The following is an 18,639-nucleotide window of genomic DNA, read 5'->3' as shown; positions in this document are numbered from 1 at the left end:
AGCAAACCCAGACGGGGGCAGGCGGGGAAGCCCAGTCTCCACCTCCTTCCTTCCTTCAGATCCATATTGACCTAAGACTCTGGGCACCTGCCTGGTGAGCTGAGCGCCAGCCTTCTCTGTCCTTGCTTGAGTGCTGGGGTGAGAAGTTCACATGCATACGCATACTGGCACAGTCTGGGGCACTCATTTGTGTCTTCCACATTTCCTTTTGGCGGGTAGATGGGGACTGGCTCAGCCTGTCCCTCAGGGTCCTTCCTGACTCTGCCCCAGAGCCCAGACGAATGGGACAGAGAAGATTATAGGATTACGGCCTTTCTTTACAGGAAGGCTGAGGAGGAAAGGCAAAGAAAAAAACCAGGAAAATGCTGCCCAAGACCTTCAAGGCTTCAGCACTGCTGTTGAAGACCTGGGTTCTGTCTACAAGGTCAGATTCAAACCCTGGGTTCAAATCCTGGCCCACTGGTTCGGTGCTGCCGACCACCACAGTGAATTACCTGCCACCCTGCCAGGGCTGTATTACGTGCCTTCTCTCCCCAATCTCATTTCATCTTTACAGTCCTTGAAGCTGCTGAGTGGGGTGGCGGCCTGAGGCATCTGATGACCCAGTGGGTGGAATTTGGGCTCCAGAGCTGGTTTCTTCACTGAGACACAGACATGAAACTTCTCTACTGGGCCATGGTGATGAATGGGCCCCTAGAAACAAGGGGCACTGCAGCCCAAGGGGCCAGGAACATGAGAAAGAAACCAGCACTCACATATTACCATGGCATCATCACAGAGGGTGGCATATGTTATCACTAGTGTTACTAGCGCTAGTTTATGCCAGGGGAAACTGAGGTCCTAAAGGAGAGTCACAGAGAGGATGAGAATCGCTGTCCGCAAATCCACCGCCGTGCCTGTTTTCGAAAGCGTAATCCTCGAATCGCCCCAGACAGCGATCCCACAGAAACACGGAAATGCAGTGCCTCCTGACACCCGTCTGCTTTAACCCAGGCCTGGTTAGTCAAGGGTTGGAGTGAGGTGCACAGAGGTCCGGGGGGAAGGCTGGTGGCCTCCGGGAAGGGCCCCAGTGCTGCTGCCTCAGGCTAGGAGGCCACCCCTCCCCTCCAGCAGGCGGGTGGCTTTAGGCCTTGCCCGGAGAACGCTCAGTGGAGCCCTGCACTCTCACCTGCACATGTGTCCCACTGACCGTCACTGTCAGTTTCCTCACTGGTCCTCCACAGAGAGAGACCTGGTTCTCTCCTGAAACGGCTACATGTCCAGTGCCCAGCACATTGCATGGTACAAATGACATGCTCGCTGTGGGACATGGTCCCGCTGGAATGATCTGGAAGAAGATAGCTCCTTCTAGACCCAAAAGAACAGGCGGCAGAGAGGAGTGGCTCCGAGCTGGGGCTCTGGGTTAGACTGACTTAGATCCAAATCCCAGTTCAGTGGTGTGGTCCCAGGCAGGACACTTCCTCTCCCCAGTTTCCATCTCCAGTTTCTGTCTGGGTGCAAAAGGGATGGCAGCATCCATCCCTCGCAGGTTAACAGAGGCGGCTCTGCATGGGAAGGCGTTCAGCCTCAGAGCTCAGCACACAGCAAGCGTGTCATAAAAGGGAACTGTGATTTTTATTACACCTGGTAGGACAAACTCACAGAACCTGCCTGGCCAAACGGACCAGACTAGTTCCCCGAAACCCTGAAACCTTCCCCTGACTAATGACCTTTACCAGCCGGTGGCTTTGTCTGAAATCCTGTCTGGGGCTTCCCTGGACAAGCTCTGAGAAGTCCCTGAGAAGGCTCACAGCGACGCCTGCTGTCTGCGACAAGGAACTGCCTCACATCCCCGGCCGGCGTGCACAACAAAAGCAGGTAGGGCCCTCCACGCAGGGCTTCCGTTTCTAGGGGTTTAGGAAAACTCTCCTCAGAACAATGGCAGGGAGAAGAGTCACCGCATGTAATTATGTTCAGTGGACACTAATTCCCTGTCTTCTAAAAATAAATATAATACGTGAGATCAAACAAAGCGCTCTCTCTTCCCTTGTGGTCTTTTGTTTCCCCGGATAACTGTCATCCTAAATAGACTGCAGAACCAAGTGAAACTGTCATTTCGGCGGGATATTATTTCCCCATCAACATGCGCTCTCCTTAGCAGGCCCGTTTTAATCTGGCAGTTCTTAAATTGGACTCCTTTTAAAAAGCAGAGCATGTTAAAACAAGCAGACACACCGAGAGGCTACGGATATGTACCTTCCTGGAGCGACGACCTGATGTATTCCTTCACGGATCAACCGAGGTTTGAGGAAAATGGGAAACCTCCCCCCAAGTCATGAGCCAATCTCTCCGGGCGGTTCCTGCTGCGTAGGGTACCCGGGGATCAGAGCCAAGATCCTGCTTCCCAGATACAGGCAGGAAGGTTGTCTGCCTCAGTTCCCAGCTCACCACACACCACGTCTGTTCATGAACTGCATACCAGTGTGTGATTTACAGCAAACAGAGGGGAAAAGACGACGGGGATTTCTGAAGTTCCCCAAATGGTTTCTTACTCTTTATACTACAGAGTGAGAGCAAAGAGGGTAGATGTCATACAAAGATCATTCTTGTCTCGTCTCCAAAACACAAGACGTATTTTGTATCCACAGTTTACCTTGCAAGATGCTAACAGGCAACTCTAACAGAGGCTTCGCTCTTGGAGCCCCATGGAGGCATAGAACGAAGGCACAAGACCTAGTATGTAGAATCCTAAATATTCACCCACACGCAGGCCACGGTGCTGCAGGTCACCTAAGGTGTCCTGGATCCCACCCAAGCCTCAACAACGTGTTTGGGTGACGCCGACGTCAACTGCCGTTACATTGAGGGCTAGATGGTCTCTCCACTACCCCGGCCACGGCTTCAAGCATTTCCTTTTCATGCCCTGATATAAGGAAGCTTCTTCCATTGGGAGCTTGGCGCTGGGTGATGCCTGCCTAATCTGAAAAGCCAAATACTGTAACATGCCAGTGCAGGGTTCACCAACTAGGGGCCCGGGGGCAGGCCAGACTGTTGTTTTTAAAAAGTGAGTTAGTTGCTGATAAATTCCCCTTAAGAATTAAGAATCCACATGGCTAGTTTCTCTTTCAAAACATACGAATTGGTCATATGAAGCCCGAGTCCTGTGTGGCATCCCCGCTGGATGAGCAGAGAGAGGGCCTCCCACTGCTCAGTGCCCACCTAGCCTGCTGCCCTTACCTGCCGAATCGAGGCAGCTGTGTTTTCCACCCCTGCGCAAGCAGGTGCTGGGGGGCTGCTTTATGTGTACAGGTAATTCATCTTCATTTCTGTAGAGCCATTTAGGCGAGTGGTCCCCAACCCTGGCTTGATGAATGTTAGGATTCCCTGGGGAGCTTTTAGCAAAACACCGATGTCTGGACCCCACTGTTCAAAAATGGAATCCAACTCTCTGGGGGTGTGGCCTGAACAAAGGTGTGCTTTAGCAGTCACCAGGTGGCTGGAATGTGTGGCTAAGGTGGAAAACCAGCAACTTAAACCAAAAAGGTGGCCTGGATGGAGGGAATTTCAAGCAGATCCTGGGTAGGACTGGGTTTTAGCCACTGGGGCCCCTGCCCCTCTTGCACCTTGTGGATGGGGACAAGGAAGTCCGCCTGCCCTTTCTCTGTCTGCCCCAGAGAGGAGGAAGCTTGGCTGTTTTGACTTTTTTCCTGCACAAAGCTCTGGGGAGCCACATCTGAGGTAAAGGGAGATAAATCAAAGGCAGCCAAAAGATGACCTTTGAAAGATCACTGCGCGGGGCTGCAGCCGAACCATGCAGGACCCAAAGGCCACTTCTCTGAGACTCGGGCAGGCTCCCTGCCCACACGCCAGTCCCCTGGCCTGAACGAGTGCCTCTCACCTGAAGAGCTCTCGGATCTCCCGGCTGTGAGCCTGGAAGGGGATGTTCCGCACCAGGATCTTGGAGGTGGTCTGCTTTCTGGGAACTTGTTTCTTCCGAGCTGATGTCATGGCTGGCCTGGAGGGAGGAGGGGAAAGGGTTCCAGTTATTCGGGGCTTCAGCAGCTCCTGCCCCACACTGGCTCCACTGCGCCTCCATCAGAATATTCAAGTGACGGATTCGAGGACTGTGCGTGGGGTTGGCGGGGTCAACATGAAAGGACAGGAAGGTCGTCTCCCACTGGTGATAGAACCCAAAACAGCTGCAGACATCAGGGGACACATCCACGCTTAGGTGGCTGCTGCCCTTCATTTGAGAGACTCTGGGGCCACCAGGGACTTAAGGAGCCCACTAAGGGTGGGGCTGGTTTCTCACCAAACCCAATCTCTCTTGTGCCTTCCTCTCCAGATGCAAAGACCCTGGTTGGTTTCCAAAGGTCTTGTTTGTGACACTTTGTCAAAAACCCAAGGAAGAGCATGTGGGGGCCTAACCATGGAGATGAACCTTGTTCTGGGGCTGTGCTCATACGGTAGCCATCAGCCACATGTGGCAAGTTAAATCTAAATTAAATGAAGCAAAATGAGGCTGGGTGCGGTGGCTCAAACCTGTAATTCCAGCACTTTGGGAGGCCTAGGCAGGTGGATCACCTGAGGTCAGGAGTTCAAGATCAGCCTGGCCAACATAGTGAAACCCTGTTTCTACTAAAAATACAAAAATTAGCCAGGCATGGTGACAGGTACCTGTAACCCCAGCTAGTCGGGAGGCTGAGGCATGAGAAGCACTTGAACCCAGGAGGTGGAGGTTGCAGTGAGCCAAGCTCACACCATTGCACGCCAGCCTGCTGGGGTGACAGGGTGGGACTCAAACTCAAAAAAATAGAAGCAGCAAAATTACAAATTCACTTCCTCGGTTGCTGGGGTATCAGCCTTCAAGATGGTGCCCAGTGACCCCTGGCTGTTGGTGTTCATGTGCCCTGTAATCCCCTCCCACGCTGCATTGGGGCAAGTCTGGGTGACTGGCAGGATACAGCAGAGGGATGGTGTGTGAATTCTAAGACTAGGTCGTAGAAGACATTGTGGCCCTGTCCTTCCCCATTCTCTGATCACTCACTCTGGAGAGACCAGCTGCCATGCCATGAGGACACTCCAGCGGTCCCAGAAAGAGATTCCTGAGGTGAGGAACTGAGGCCTACTGCCAGCAGCTATGTGAGTGTGTCATCTTAACGACAGATCCACCTGCCCCAGCTGAGCCTTCAGATGACTGCAGCCCTGGCCAATATCCTGACTGTAACCTCATGTGAGATCCTGAGCCAGAATTCCCAGCTAAGCTGCTTCTGAATTCCTGACCCCTGAAACTGTGAGAGGATGTTTTGTTTTTAGCTGTTAAGTTCTGGGATACTTCGTGATGCAGCAACAGAGAGCTAAAACAGTTGTGCTTGCTACGTCTCAAGGGCTAAATAGCCACATGTGGCAACTGGCTACCGTCTTGGACAGAAGAGATGCAGAACATTTCCACGGATGCAGAAGCTTCTATGGAACAGCACTGCCCTAGGGCGTCAGCTCCCAAGGAAAAGCCATCCCCAGGGCCTAGGAGGAGCACGCGGTATGCAGAGGGCTTGCTGTAATTCCTTCTTGTGTAAAACAATGTTTGGACCCTGCAAGGCTAAATTCAGGCTGGATCTCTGGAGACAGGGTACTGGAAAGAGATCACTGGCTCAGTGCTCATGGGCACTGAAGGTGCTGGGCGCTTAACACACAACCTCTAGTTAGCATGTTTCACTTCAGAGGCAAAGTCACCCACTCAAGGTCACAGAGCTCCTGGACTAGAATCTACAGGTGTGAGGCTCAAAGGTGTGGCCTCCTGTTATACTGGCAGCTCAGGAACCCCCACCAGACTCCTGAGGCCCCCTGTACCAATGATACTTAACATAGCACAGACCACAATGGGTAAAAAAACACCAGAGCTGGCCCAAGCTGGATTCACAAGAAGCATTAACAAAGGAGAGAAGGAAAAGGAAAGGTCAATTTGCTGGCAGCTAATTTGCTGGGTGACCACAACAAATGACCAACTTGTTGAAAACAGCGGAATAAATATCCGAAACCAGCTCTAGGACTGTTAGAAGCAGTCATTTTATCACCCGAGGCAAGTAGATGATAATGACAATAACAGCTTCCGCTGGGCACCAGTTATGTGCCGGACACTTGCAAGCACCGTGGGTGTAATAGGTCATTTAGATGTACGAGCAGGTGGAAATGGAGAAGCAAAACTAAATCTCCAAACAATCCCCCTACTTCAGCATACCGGTCATTGGGCAAATCGGTCTGCCTTCATCTCTAACACCTACTGAATCTCTTTCACATTAGCTGGAGGCCGGATTAGGCACTGTCATTCAGCAATAAGAAAGCACGTCCTGTAAAGTGGAACGTCTAGGTTTCACAGCTGCTTCTGGTTTGTCCACAGCACCAGCAACCTCTAGCTCTTTGCCCGTTTCTCCTGCACTTGTTCCTTTTCTTATTTAAAAAAAAAAAAAAAAAAAAAAAAAAAAAGGACGGCCGGATGTGGTGGCTCATGCCTGTAATCCCAGCACTTTGGGAGGCTGAGGCGAGCAGATGACGAGGTCAGGAGATCGAGACCATCCTGGCTAACACAGTGAAACTGTGTCTCTACTAAAAATACAAGAAGTAGCTGGTGTGGTGGCATGTGCCTGTAGTCCCAGCTACTTGGAAGGCTGAGGAAGGAGAACTGCTTGAACCTGGGAGGTGGAGGTTGCACTGAGCTGAGATCACGCCACTGCACTCTAGCCTGGGCAACAGAGCAAGACTCCATCTCAAAAAAAAAAAAAAAAAAAAAAAAAAAGTGCATTAAACATTCACCCAAAGGACTAACATGATCATAGTTCATTGGGAAAACTGGGGTTGGAGTTGGCAAATGCCAACTTAATCAGGCATCTTAATTAGGCAGAGTCCTAAACGGTAAAGGGGTAGGTGGGAAGGACAGGGAAGGGTTGTGAGATAGCCTCCAGGGTGGCCGGCACCGAGAACAGAAAGCAGCAGCTTGTAGGGAAGGAAACTGAGGACACTGAAGACTCACTTAGTGGCTCGTTCCGAGATCCTCACTTCCAGCTTGTGGTCGTCCACGATGTGTCCCTATGAGAGAAGACAACATGGCTCGTCTCTGTCCTGAGAAAGACTCACCCGAATCCTTGCCCTTCACCAGAGCAGAGCCTTGGCTCGCAGATGGGAGACTGACTGTGCCCTAGAGAGCGAGGCTAGCTGGCCTCGAGGACAGAGGATGGCTTTTCCCCCGAAATGGCTCACACCGAGCCCAGGCAGCAGCTGGTGGTCAGACACTCAGCCCTTGAATGCTCCCTTAAGCCACGGGTAGGCCTTGACCTTGATGCCACTCAAAGGACACGGAATTTCCCATTGTTTATCAGCATGTTCAGGCAAAGTAAGGCCCTTAGGTCTGGCGTGCAGAGAGAGTTTGGTTGAGTTTGTATGTTCCTGAAAAGTATTCTAAATCACAGCAGAGTTGTATCTAAAGCTAGGCTCTAACACCGGTCCCTCAAGGCGAAACTGGTGTATTAGCAAAATTACCCCGGAAAATCTCTTAAATCTCCCATAAAATATAGCACGCATAGCTTTGTAGGAACAATTCTTGGAGGTAATATTCACATATGCACTCATACAACAATGTCCAGAACGGAATACGGTACATGTGCAAAGTGAAATTTCACAGCATCTTACATCACATGAAAGAGAAATATGGACCACTGAATTTGCAGAGCTGATTTTACGTTAAATGAGTATACAGCCCCTGATCAGGAAGGGCCAAGGATGTGGGGCATTATTAAGGGAGCAGAGGAGAGGACACCTTCTTGAGCTGCAAACACCTACGGAATCTCCTTCACGTTAGCTGAAGGCCATCCCAGGCACCATCATGCAGCTCTAAGAAAGTACATCCCATAAAGCAGCCCATGCGGGGTCACGGAGCTCTGGGATTAGAACTTACAGGTGGTCCAAAATTTGCCCTTTATGATGGTGCAAATCCCAGGCTGCTTTGCTCTCCACGGCCCCAGCTCCCCTCCCGCTAGAGGGTCCCGATCTGTTCCTGTACTCAGGATCCAGCAGGAAGGCATGTCTCCCTTCTCTGTCTGAACAGGATGTTGAGTCTCTGTCCCAAACAGCTTTTGGTTCAGCCTTGTTCTCCCCACCTTCTCCCACCCTGGCCAAGCCTGGATAACTCAAGGTTCTCCTACCTGCCCCGTTCATCGTCCCCTCTCTGTGCCAGCAGCTGGAGAGGCTGGCGCAGAAGCCAGTGGGCCCACAGCCCTCTAACGGTCTCCCACTGCCTTTAGGCTGAGCAGTGAAAGAGCCTAGAGGAGCCTGCCCTGCACACCTCTCTCCACATCCTGCACCCTGAACTGCCACCCCTGCCACAGTGGCCTCTTTGCTTTTCAAACGTACTAAGTTCATTTCCCCCTTACAGCCCCTCTGCACACAGCGTTCCCTCCTCCCCAACTACTTCCCTCCTAGATCGTGGTGCAGCTGACTTCTGGCCAAGCAGGCGCGGGCTCCACTGTCACCTCCTTAGAGGTGACCACACAACCTACATACCCTACCTCCACCCCAGCTCGCACCTTTGTCTTCATGACCTGGTCCTGTATGTTTATTCAGAGGCCCGTGGCCTGTCTACCCCAGCAGAAAGAGGGGCCCACGTGAGCAACCTCTCCCAGGTCTAGCACCATGCCTGGCACACGCCAGGCCCTTGACAACAGTGCCACGGATGGAGTGGATGAACTATAGTGACCATGGAGTGTTGGGAAAGGTTCTTCATTTTTTTATTGGGCTACAGTCCCTTAGACACCTGGCAAAAGCAACGAGCCCTGTCAGGTGTAGACTTCACACACATTCCCACTCAATTTCAGAGGGCTGACGGGACCTCTCACTACCTGCCAAGCGCTTCCGTGGCCCTCAGCTGAGAATCCTCACTTTACCTGGAGCTGCTTGAGAGCTTTCTGGGCTTGCTCCGGCTTCCTGTATTCCACAAATCCAAAGCCCATGGAAAGCAGCGCTCCTAAGAGAGAGAGAGGTGGAAATCACACCAGTGGGTCGGGGAAGTGGAAGCACAAGGCCAGGTGCAAGGGCTGTGATGGCCCCAGACCTGCGCCGTATTTCCTCTTTTCTTTTCATACCCCTCTTCATTCCCCCGAAATTTCAGCTCCTGGCTTGCTGTTTCTTACTAGTCATCTTGACGAATCAGCCAATGAGGTTATATGGCTGCACCTGAGGCCCATTTGACTATTAATTAACAGACGACTGGCATAATAATTAACTTCATAATAGAATTCTGCTTTGGGAGGAAGACTGAACTAAGAGACATGACCACCGTGAAGGCAAGTGGCAAAGCCTCTACCCGGGCAGTCCTCTGCCGCCACACAGGCGGCCTGAAATGACGACGTGCAGAGTCAAATGCACCAAAGGCTTGCTCTTCACCAACATTTCTCACCAGCCAGTTACATTCAGTTCCTGGGTTTCAGGCCTAAAATCTGGATCATGTGGGTGACCACATTATTCAATTTATTGAATAATGAAATTATTTATTGAAAGAGCCTAGAGGAGCCTGCCCTGCACACCTCTCTCCACATCCTGCACCCTGAACTGCCACCCCTGCCACAGTGGCCTCTTTGCTTTTCAAACGTACTAAGTTCATTCCCCCCTTACAGCCCCTCTGCACACAGCGTTCCCTGTGTGCAGGGAATTTATTGAAATTCCTTATTTCTAGGTTGCAAGTAGCAAGAGTTCAGATAGTAAAAACACTGCAACAATTTCATCAGAAACTTCAGCTTCCTGACTATGCATAACTGGGAGAGAGGAGTGTTTTTATTGGGCACTAAAAACATACGATCCCTAGTAACGTCTTGCCCTCTTAACATAAGATTTGATCTCCTCTAGCTTTCACCCCCACCGCAGCATCTCATACAAATTTGTTAGGTTTATTCTTTATTGTTTTTTTCACAGGTGAATTCAAAGAAGAGTGACTTCACTCTGATGGGTCCAGGTGAGCCTTGAGGCTGTCTCCCTCTGCCTCACTTTGCAGCTCCTATCTTTACCTGTACTGTGCTGTTTGTGAGACCCATGCGCCTGCCTTTCGATTGACAGCAGGTGATATAAAATGGGAGCCAAGTGCACTAAGGAATTCCACTAATTGCCCATGCATGGCTTAGACAGAACTGACAGCCAGTGGCACCCCATGGTGACTTTAAATGTTTGTTCTTCAAGCAGATACTGCTCGAAAGCTCTCTTTTGACAGCTCGAGGCTGTAGGTGGTGGGCTGGCGTGTCTGTGTACCTACGGGATTTTAAAAGCCCAGTGACTGTGTAAAAGGCAGTCGTGAGAAGGTCAAGTTCACCTCTGAGTTACTGACACTATGCAGACCATCTCTGCCACCGTCCTCTGTGGGAAGCTGACCCCTGTAGATGGCTCTACCTGGGCTCCCCAGATTCCTGGCTTCCTGTTGGGATGACCCAGCAGGAGGCTATGATCTGGGACTGGTTGGGGCAGGTATCAGGCTGGAGGAGAGAGAGGCTGGAATACTGGATCCTTCCACATGTCCCCACCCGCCTCCTTGCTTTGGGTGGCTTTGCAGTGGCCATGTCCAATCCATGGCCACTACTCCTGCAGGTTATCTGTGGCTCCAACTCTCAGCTAAGCTCTGGTCACACGCTTTCCTCTAATGTCCCTCTAGGCTCAGCAGGGGGAAAGGCATTCTTCCTGTAGAACCCACTCCCTGGAGATCCCTGTGGGCTCCCTCCGTCCAGCCACACCTCGGCTCCTTCCTTACAGACATCTCTGCTCCAACCCCAGCTCAGAGTACTGTTTCCTGCTGCAACGCTGACTGATATACTTTGTCTAGATTTTCCCCAAGCTCTCAAATACACGCCCTTGAAAATGAGAGTGTATGCTTTAAGAGCTGCTTATGACATGGAAAGATCAAATAACCACTTCTAAAAGATGCTGAACAGTGCTCCCCAGGAGTAGAAGGCCAGTCCCACGGAGCATCTGACTGGGCACAGTGACAGGCAGAGACAGCCACCTTCACCTGCTGGCCTGGGAGTATCTCTGTCTAGTCTGACCCCCATCCTGGACTTCAGCAACAACTTTTTCCCCCCTGAAATCCCCACAACTTGTCCTTCTCATTATTAATTTGGTACTTAGCTGCCTTTTCTTGCATTCCAAACTATATCTGAAGTCCCCAGAGAACAGGGGTATTAAAGGGTGAACTGTCTCTTCCTAGACTCACATGTAGAAATCCTGACCCCCAGGATCTCAGATGTGACCTCATCTGAGACAGGCTCTTTACAGAGGTAACCAAGTTAAAATGAGGTCATAGGTCAGGTGCAGTAGCTCACACCTGCAATCTCAGCACTTTGGGAGGCCAATGCAGGCAGATCACTTGAGGTCAGGAGTTCGAAACCAACCTGGCCAACATGGTCAAACTCCAACTCTACCACAAATACAAAAATTAGCGGATGCCTATAATCACAGCTACTGGGGGGGGCTGAGGCACGAGAATCATTTGAACTTGGGAGATAGAGGTTGCAGTGAGCCGAGATCATACCACTGTACTCCAGCCTGGGCGATAGATTAAGACTCTGTCTTGAAAAATAAAAATAAATAAAATGCAGTCATTAGGGGTGGGCCCTAAATCCAGTATGACTGGATGACTGCTGTCCTTTTAAAAAAGGTGTGAGTGGATTTGATCAAAGGATGGGCATATACTAGGAGGATGCCCTGTGAACATGGAGGCGGCCATCTATAAGCCCAGGAGACAGGCCTGGAACAGATCTTCCCTCAGAGCCCCCAGAAGGAACCAACTCCACTGGCACCTTGAGCTCAGACTTCTAGACTCTGTGAAACAACACATTTCTGCCAGTGAAGCCACCCAGTCTGTGGAACTTTCTTATGGTGGTCCGGCAAACGAATACAACGATGCTCTGACTTCTGTGCCATATGTCTGCTTAGAACCCTCCATGGCTCCCAGCACTTCTGGAGAAAAGTCAAAACTCTTCTGTGTGTGGCATAAAAGCCACTTCATGGTCTGGATCTCGTCTACCTTTCCAGGCGTATCTCCTGCGTCTTCCTCAACAAACTCCCCAGGCTCAACCACTGCAGCGTGAGTGGCCTCTGCACGCCTTGTTCCTGCCGCCTGGCTGCTCTGCCCCCAACCCTCCCTGCCTCAGGCTGCTGTCCTCTGGGCTGGACTCCTGTCCCAGCCCCTCAGTCCCTTGCTGCACTGTGCTGTAACCACCAGCATATTTGTCTTTCCAGCTAGACTGTGTACGTGCTGCAGGCAGGGCTGCGTCTCCCTCAGATTCATATAACACCGCGCCCACTGCCTGGTTGGGCCTGGGAACTGTTTGAGGAGTAAGTCAATAGCAGACATCCTGGCCACCCAGTTCTTTGCATGCAGCAGGTGCTCAGGACACAGTTTTGGGCTGACACATGCGGTATTCCTACAAATCCTGCCAAACCGAAGGGACTCAGGATAGGGCTGGCATGGCTATGAGAAAGCAAGGATGTATCCCCTGCAGGAAGCCAGGGCTGGAGAACAGCCCAGCAGAGGCCAGGAGGCTCAGGACAGCAGCCAGGGCCAAAAGGAGAGATGAGGGTGCTCCTTGCCTGCCCACATACCCACTGGCCTGGGTGACGCATGGTTAACCACTCGGGAAAATCTGTAAGGTTAATGACTCGGTAGAACGTTCCAGAAGTTCTAGAACTGGGTTAGCTCCCTCAGAAGGGAAGAGGGAAATCACAAGACTGGTTGTTTCTTGCTATTTCCTAGGAAACTTCCAGAACATAGAAGTGCTGGGAGGAGGCAGAGGCTCCTGATACCAACCAAGGTCCTTGCTATCTGCCCACAAACAGCACCGCTCTGGAACCACCCCTGATGGTTTGAGGTGGTGGAGGCTCTAGGTTCAGAAGGACCTGACCGGAGAGGCTGCTTCGACTGGAAAGCAGGAGACTCGGGGGAACAGAAAGAGGGGCTACTTTCAAAGGGCCTGACAGTGACCATGCTTCAGAAAACAGAGAACCTTCAAAATACGCCAGGGAGAACTCCCCCAACCCCTTGTCTGAAGCTGGAGCGTCTTTGGGAATCCACTCCTTCCGGCTGGGATTTCGTGCGGAATACCTGCTTTGTTCTTCTTCTTGGAGATGGAGCAGCTCTTCACTGTCCCCACTTTGGAAAACACCTGGAAAAGAAAGTAACAAGAATCGTCGGCATCTCCAGGCTGGTACTGCGGCCCGTGCAGGCAGATCTTGAAGGACAGAGGCCACGTACCCAGGCGAGGCAAGAAGGAAAGTAGAAGAGACACCTGGCCGGTGCTCACTGTGGCCAGGCCCTGTCCTGAGCCCTTCACGGGCACTAATTCATTTAGCGACCCTGGAGTAGGAATCATTGCTCCCCACCTTTCAGATCAAAAAAGTAAAGCTCAGAGTGGTTAGAGATGGCAGAAGGGTGGCAGAGCTGGCAAGTGCTAGAGCTGGTTAGGACCCAGGGATTCGGGCCCCAGAACCCAGGCTCTAAACCATGAGGCAGGAAAGGGCCCCTGTCAAACACTACACCCCCAAATTTGCCATATGGACAACGTGGGGTCCCCAAAAGACTTTGAGGTGACGAGTGATGCCCTGCTTTAAGTAACCTGGACAGTCCCTTAGGATTCACCATAAGAGCAGCTGGGCTTGTTTCTTGTTCCAGTTTTAGAAGAAGGAAGTAGGACACAGAACAGTGAGGGACTGACTGCAGATCATGCGATCGGGAAGCGGGTGTAAGTTCCGAAGCATGGCCTCTACCGACCCCAGTCTGAGCCTTTCTCACTGCCCCCTGCACCAGATGCCAAAATGATTTTTACAAAACTTTTAAGTCATAATGTATTCTGGTTTTCTCTTTACTTTTTCTGTCTCCTTTGCTAGAATTTGAAACCCAGTCAGGGAAAAAAAAAAAAATCGATGTTTACCTGGTTCCTGGCTATGTGTTCAGCACCACACACACACACACACACACACAGGACCCAGGGAAAGGCAGGCACCCAATAAACGTTCACCACGTGAGCACCGGGAAAGCCCAGGGGCAGCGGAGGATCTTGAGAAACAAATATCATGAGCAGCAGCTGCTTACTGCCTCTTGTGTTTAAAGTGTCAGATGCTTTTACCTGGAATATCTCCTTTATCTTAATCAAATCATCAAAATTGCCATGAGATGGCTCTATTAACATCCCCATGTTACAGATGAAGAAAATGAGGCATAGAAAGGCTGAAGGACTCACACAGGGTCACATTAGTAAGGAGTAAAGCTGGGATCCAAGGCCAGGCAGGAGGATGGCTAACCATGGCTCTCCACTCAGGGTGCTGAGACAGGAGCCCTGGGAGCTAGGGGCTCTTCCCCCAGGGCCTCAAGTGGGCTGTGTGACCTAAGGACAGTGAACCGGCCTCTCTGAAGCTCAGTCTCCAACCATGTTACATAAAGAGACTGAACTAGGTCATCTTGGCTGTGACTTGCAGCTCCAGAATTCTTGAATTCGGAGGCTGCTCTTGGGCTGATGTTTGAGTGCCTCTCCCAGGAAACAATGATTCTGAACAGTGACATTCCCATACCAGACCGGCACCAGAAAGAAAAAACTAATGTTCCAATCTATCTGACATGTTCAAATCTATCTACCTTTTGGATGCTACTAACATGCTGCTGTTTAAAAGCAAAGCAAAACAAAAATGGAACCGGGAAGTAGCCAAAGACAAGTCTACCTGTGAGTTTCCAATCACTCAATAAGGTGAATCTTGGCTCCTAAACGCTGCTGCTTTAGCCAGGGTATCTCTGCTGCAGGGCTGTTCTTCTAACAGGCAAGGGGATAGTCACATCACAGAGGCTGGGCCAGATGGTATCAGAGGGGTTCTGACCACAATGTTGGCCTCCACATCATCGGCCCCCAATGTTCCCACCCCTGAGGCTCAGTGGACACTGACTCCTCTCTTGAGCCCATGATAGAATTTTAGGGTTCAGAGGAATTTTTAGAAATCAATCAGGTCAATTCTTATAGCCAGCTTCCTTCCCAGAACAAGTTGTGATGGCTATCAGCCTGCTGTTATTCATTAAAACAAAACAAAAAAACTAAAAACCAATTGAGTGTTTACTCTGTGCCAAGCCCAGCCTCTAAAAATAAAGGGTCTCCTGAGGGAGGCGCAGCACAGTAGGGGAGCCTGCAGAGCCCACTCCTTTGGAACTGGAGGCCCCGTTTCCTGAGGGCTGGTCCAATTCCTTCTAGAAGCCCCTGGCCCTGACTCAGCGCAGCCCCCATTTGGCTTTTACCAACTTTCTATTTGGAGCTCCCGGTCCTTTCATGCCTTGCCCTCTTCCCATAAATGCAAAAATCTCACCCCATCCCAGAATCCCAGGTCAGGCCCAGGCCCTCAGTCACTGATGTGGCTTCTCCATTACTCCCGGGGGGGCCGAGAAGACTGTGCTGACATTTACTTTTGGGTAGTTTATATCAGCGCAACAATTTTGGGGAGTTTTCTAAATATATAATCCAAACACTGACTATATCGCCTTTATATCCCACAGTCTCCCTAGAGACCCCGACATGCTTCCAAAGCGTATGTGGTAGCTCCTCTCAGGCGCCCTGGCCGCCCTTGCTACTACTCTAGTCTTCAGTTGAGCCATCTACTGGACACCTCAGGAGACAGGGTCAAGCAGGTGGCGCTGGTTGTTGCCAAAGTGCATATGAACACGTTTAAAGGCAGAATAAATGCAGTGGCCACGTTAGTAGACTGGGGTTTCCCATCCCGTGCCTCTCCCTCCTGGGCTGAGAAACCACTCACTTCCTTCAGCTTCTCCTCTGTTGTGTCAAAGTTGAGATTCTTAATAAACAGAGTACACCCTGGGAGGCTTTCCTCTTCCTCTTCCTCTTCCTCCTCCTCCTCTTCCATCTTGGCTGAAGAACTGTCTGCTGCTTCCTCCGTTGGATTTTCATCTTCTGGGGTTTCACCACTGGACACTAGAACCCCCATCAAAACAAAAACATCAAATCCATGAAATAATGTGTAGCCCACCAAAGCCCCAGGGCCAACTGCAAGGAGCCGACGAGGTAAAGGGGCTCTGCGTCTGCAGGCAGTGTCAGGAAGGGGCACTGTGATCCCCAGCTTGTGCTGCGTTTCAGCAACTCCTGAGACAGAGACCAAGTCCTGCCCCCTGCTTGTGTTGTAAAGAGAAAGAAATAGGGAACACAGCCCCTAAATGGGGCCTTAAACAGGACCGGCTCGCACTCATCTGAACTTCAAAATAAATTACCACGTGAACTGTTTTGCTGAACCATGAGCCTAAGCAAAATGTTATGTTTCCTCAAAAAAAACCCACAGCATTTAGTGAACGTTCAAACTGAAATGCAACTTAAAACTGTTCAAAAATTTCAGAATGGGGGCTAAATTTAGGAAGAGTCTAAATACCCCTTGAAACTAAACAATCTTACATGCAATCGAAATCCCCTCATGTGCATTACTTTAGGATGCAGATACACTAAAAGTGTGGTTTTGTCTAAACATTAAATGCAGAGTTATGCATCACAGGAAAAAACTGAAAATACTCTGTGTTCACAAACAAGAGACTAGGTAAGGTCGAGTACCACCAAAGGCTGGAATAATATGTAGTCATGAAAAATGATGTTTCCGAAGAATGTTGAATGACAAACAACAAAGCTCATCATCTAAAAATTAGAGAAAAATTAAGATATTACAAACAAGTGTTTACTACAATTTTAGAGAATGTTCAATGTAATTCAAATCACGATCTAAGCTAGGTGTGGTGGCTCACGCCTGTAATCCAGCCCTTTGGGAGGCTGAGGTGGGTGGATTACTTGAGATCAGAAGTTCAAGGCTAGCCTGGCCAATATGGTGAAACCCTGTCTCTACTAAAAATATAAAAATTAGCCAGGCATGGCGGTGGGCACCTATAATCCCAGTTACTTGGGAGGCTGAGGCACGAGAATTACTTGAACCTGGGAGGCAGAGGTTACAGTGAACTGAGATCACGCCACTGCACTCCAGCCTGGGTGACAAAGCAACGCTCCATCTCAAATCAAACAACTACAACAACAAGACTTGTATAGTATTTATGAGAAAACATACATGTATGGACACACCCCCACCCACACCCACACACACCCCCACACGAAGGAGATGAATAAAGTGCTCCTGGTTTATTTCTGGAGAATGGCATTAGGGATGGTTGTCATTTCAACCTGTCACTGCTAGCACTTAGTGCTGCTCCTACTCTGAAGTAACAGCATTTTAGGGAGAGGGAAGAGCAAATGTGATGTGAAGTTGTGAGTTGGCAAGGAGTGCGTGAGCGCGCGTGTGTGGCTGCAGCTCAGGGAGCTGGAAGCGGGGAGACGAGACCTGCTAGCCTGTAGTGGCACTAAGCATGTGGATTTCATTCGCAGCTGATGGAAGCCTCAGGAAGTCGGCCTAGGGCAGTGTCATGAGCTTTTGCGAAATCCTGGGAGGAAATATGTTCAATTTGTTTCAAGCTCCCCAATTTCCCCAAGTCACATGATCAGGATCTGGAGACAAATTCCTCTTGCAAAGACAAGGCTTCTGAAGCTATTCTCACATCCTCCACGAAGTCAAACTGTCTCAGCAATTCTTCGAAGCAGTTCTCAGGCTGTGCCTTCACACCCCTCACCTTCAATGTTTCCAAGCAGATGACCAGTGACTTCCCTGAAGATTTAAACCCTGCGCCCCAGCCTGGCTGAAGCACCTGGAGGTCCCATGGGTGGGCAGGCTGCAACTGATGGAGACAGCCCATTTCTACTCACACCTTCACTTGGATAGTTCAAACTTCTGCATGCTGTAAGGGGGCTTCTTAGGGTTCAGCTCCATCCCATGCACTCTTACCACCAAGCACCAAAGATGCCTCTCTGTCCTGCCCTTCCTGATGCTTTCAAGGCCTAATTAAGCTTCAACCACTTTATCATACAACAACTCTTTCAAACCCTTACAGAAACAGCTACCATGATAAAGCTGTCTCTTTAACATCAGTTGAACCTGCTGCCTTTGTCCCTAGAGTAAGCCCAGAATCGAGACTTAGGCCCCAGGACAAAACGTAGTAGTCTACACAAAGGCTGCTCCCCCAATCGAGAAACAAACACAACCCAGCAAGAGAGACTCCATGGTGTGGCCCTTTGTACTCAAAACCCAACTTTCAAACAAAGCTGGAGGAAGAAGTATCACTAATGATGAGAACGAAAGCTATGCAAAGCAGCTAAGACTTCAGGTCTGGACCAGAACGTCAATGGAGATGAAAGCCACAGGCTTCAGCAGGGAGTATTTCCACCCCGCTGGCCCTCCCTGGCACTTGACAGCTTGGAGAACAAAGGAGGAAGGAAAGAGCGCTGGTGAGACCCCCCACCAAACGACAGGCACGTGGCTGGATGCCCCGAGTCCAGTCTCACTCACGACCACGGCAGCCACATCACAGAAAATGGGGGGCCCAAGGAGAGTTCTGGAGGCTGCCACATCTGAACCCGAAATCTCAGGGACCTTCAGGTTGGTGAGACAGGCTCATGGAAGACTAGGAAAAAAAAAAAATTATAGAGAAAAGCGCAGTGGGGATGATGGTGAGCATGAGGGCTCATGGCCACTTTAAAGGAGCAGCCCCTCTTGCCACTGGCC

The 18,639-nt window shown here is 50.5% G+C and overlaps 1 protein-coding gene across 2 annotated transcripts in view; it reads right to left on the bottom strand.

The window, feature by feature from the left end:
- The window catches only part of RBM19 (RNA binding motif protein 19), a 143,456-nt gene that overhangs the window by 89,611 nt on the left and 35,206 nt on the right, over nucleotides 1–18,639 (bottom strand). For both annotated transcript variants that reach the window (XM_039472190.2, XM_039472191.2), the window contains exons 17-21: nucleotides 15,793–15,968; nucleotides 13,109–13,169; nucleotides 8,913–8,992; nucleotides 7,007–7,062; nucleotides 3,878–3,994 (exon numbers count right to left, since the gene is read on the bottom strand). In XM_039472190.2, coding sequence (XP_039328124.2) covers nucleotides 3,878–3,994; nucleotides 7,007–7,062; nucleotides 8,913–8,992; nucleotides 13,109–13,169; nucleotides 15,793–15,968 — 490 coding nt within the window. The remainder of the gene's footprint in view (nucleotides 1–3,877; nucleotides 3,995–7,006; nucleotides 7,063–8,912; nucleotides 8,993–13,108; nucleotides 13,170–15,792; nucleotides 15,969–18,639) is intronic.

The sequence above is a fragment of the Saimiri boliviensis genome, chromosome 7 (genome assembly GCF_048565385.1).
Source record: "Saimiri boliviensis isolate mSaiBol1 chromosome 7, mSaiBol1.pri, whole genome shotgun sequence".
Taxonomy (NCBI): domain Eukaryota; kingdom Metazoa; phylum Chordata; class Mammalia; order Primates; family Cebidae; genus Saimiri; species Saimiri boliviensis.
Note: the sequence above shows the minus strand (reverse complement) of the source record. Positions and strands in the feature narration are given on the sequence as shown.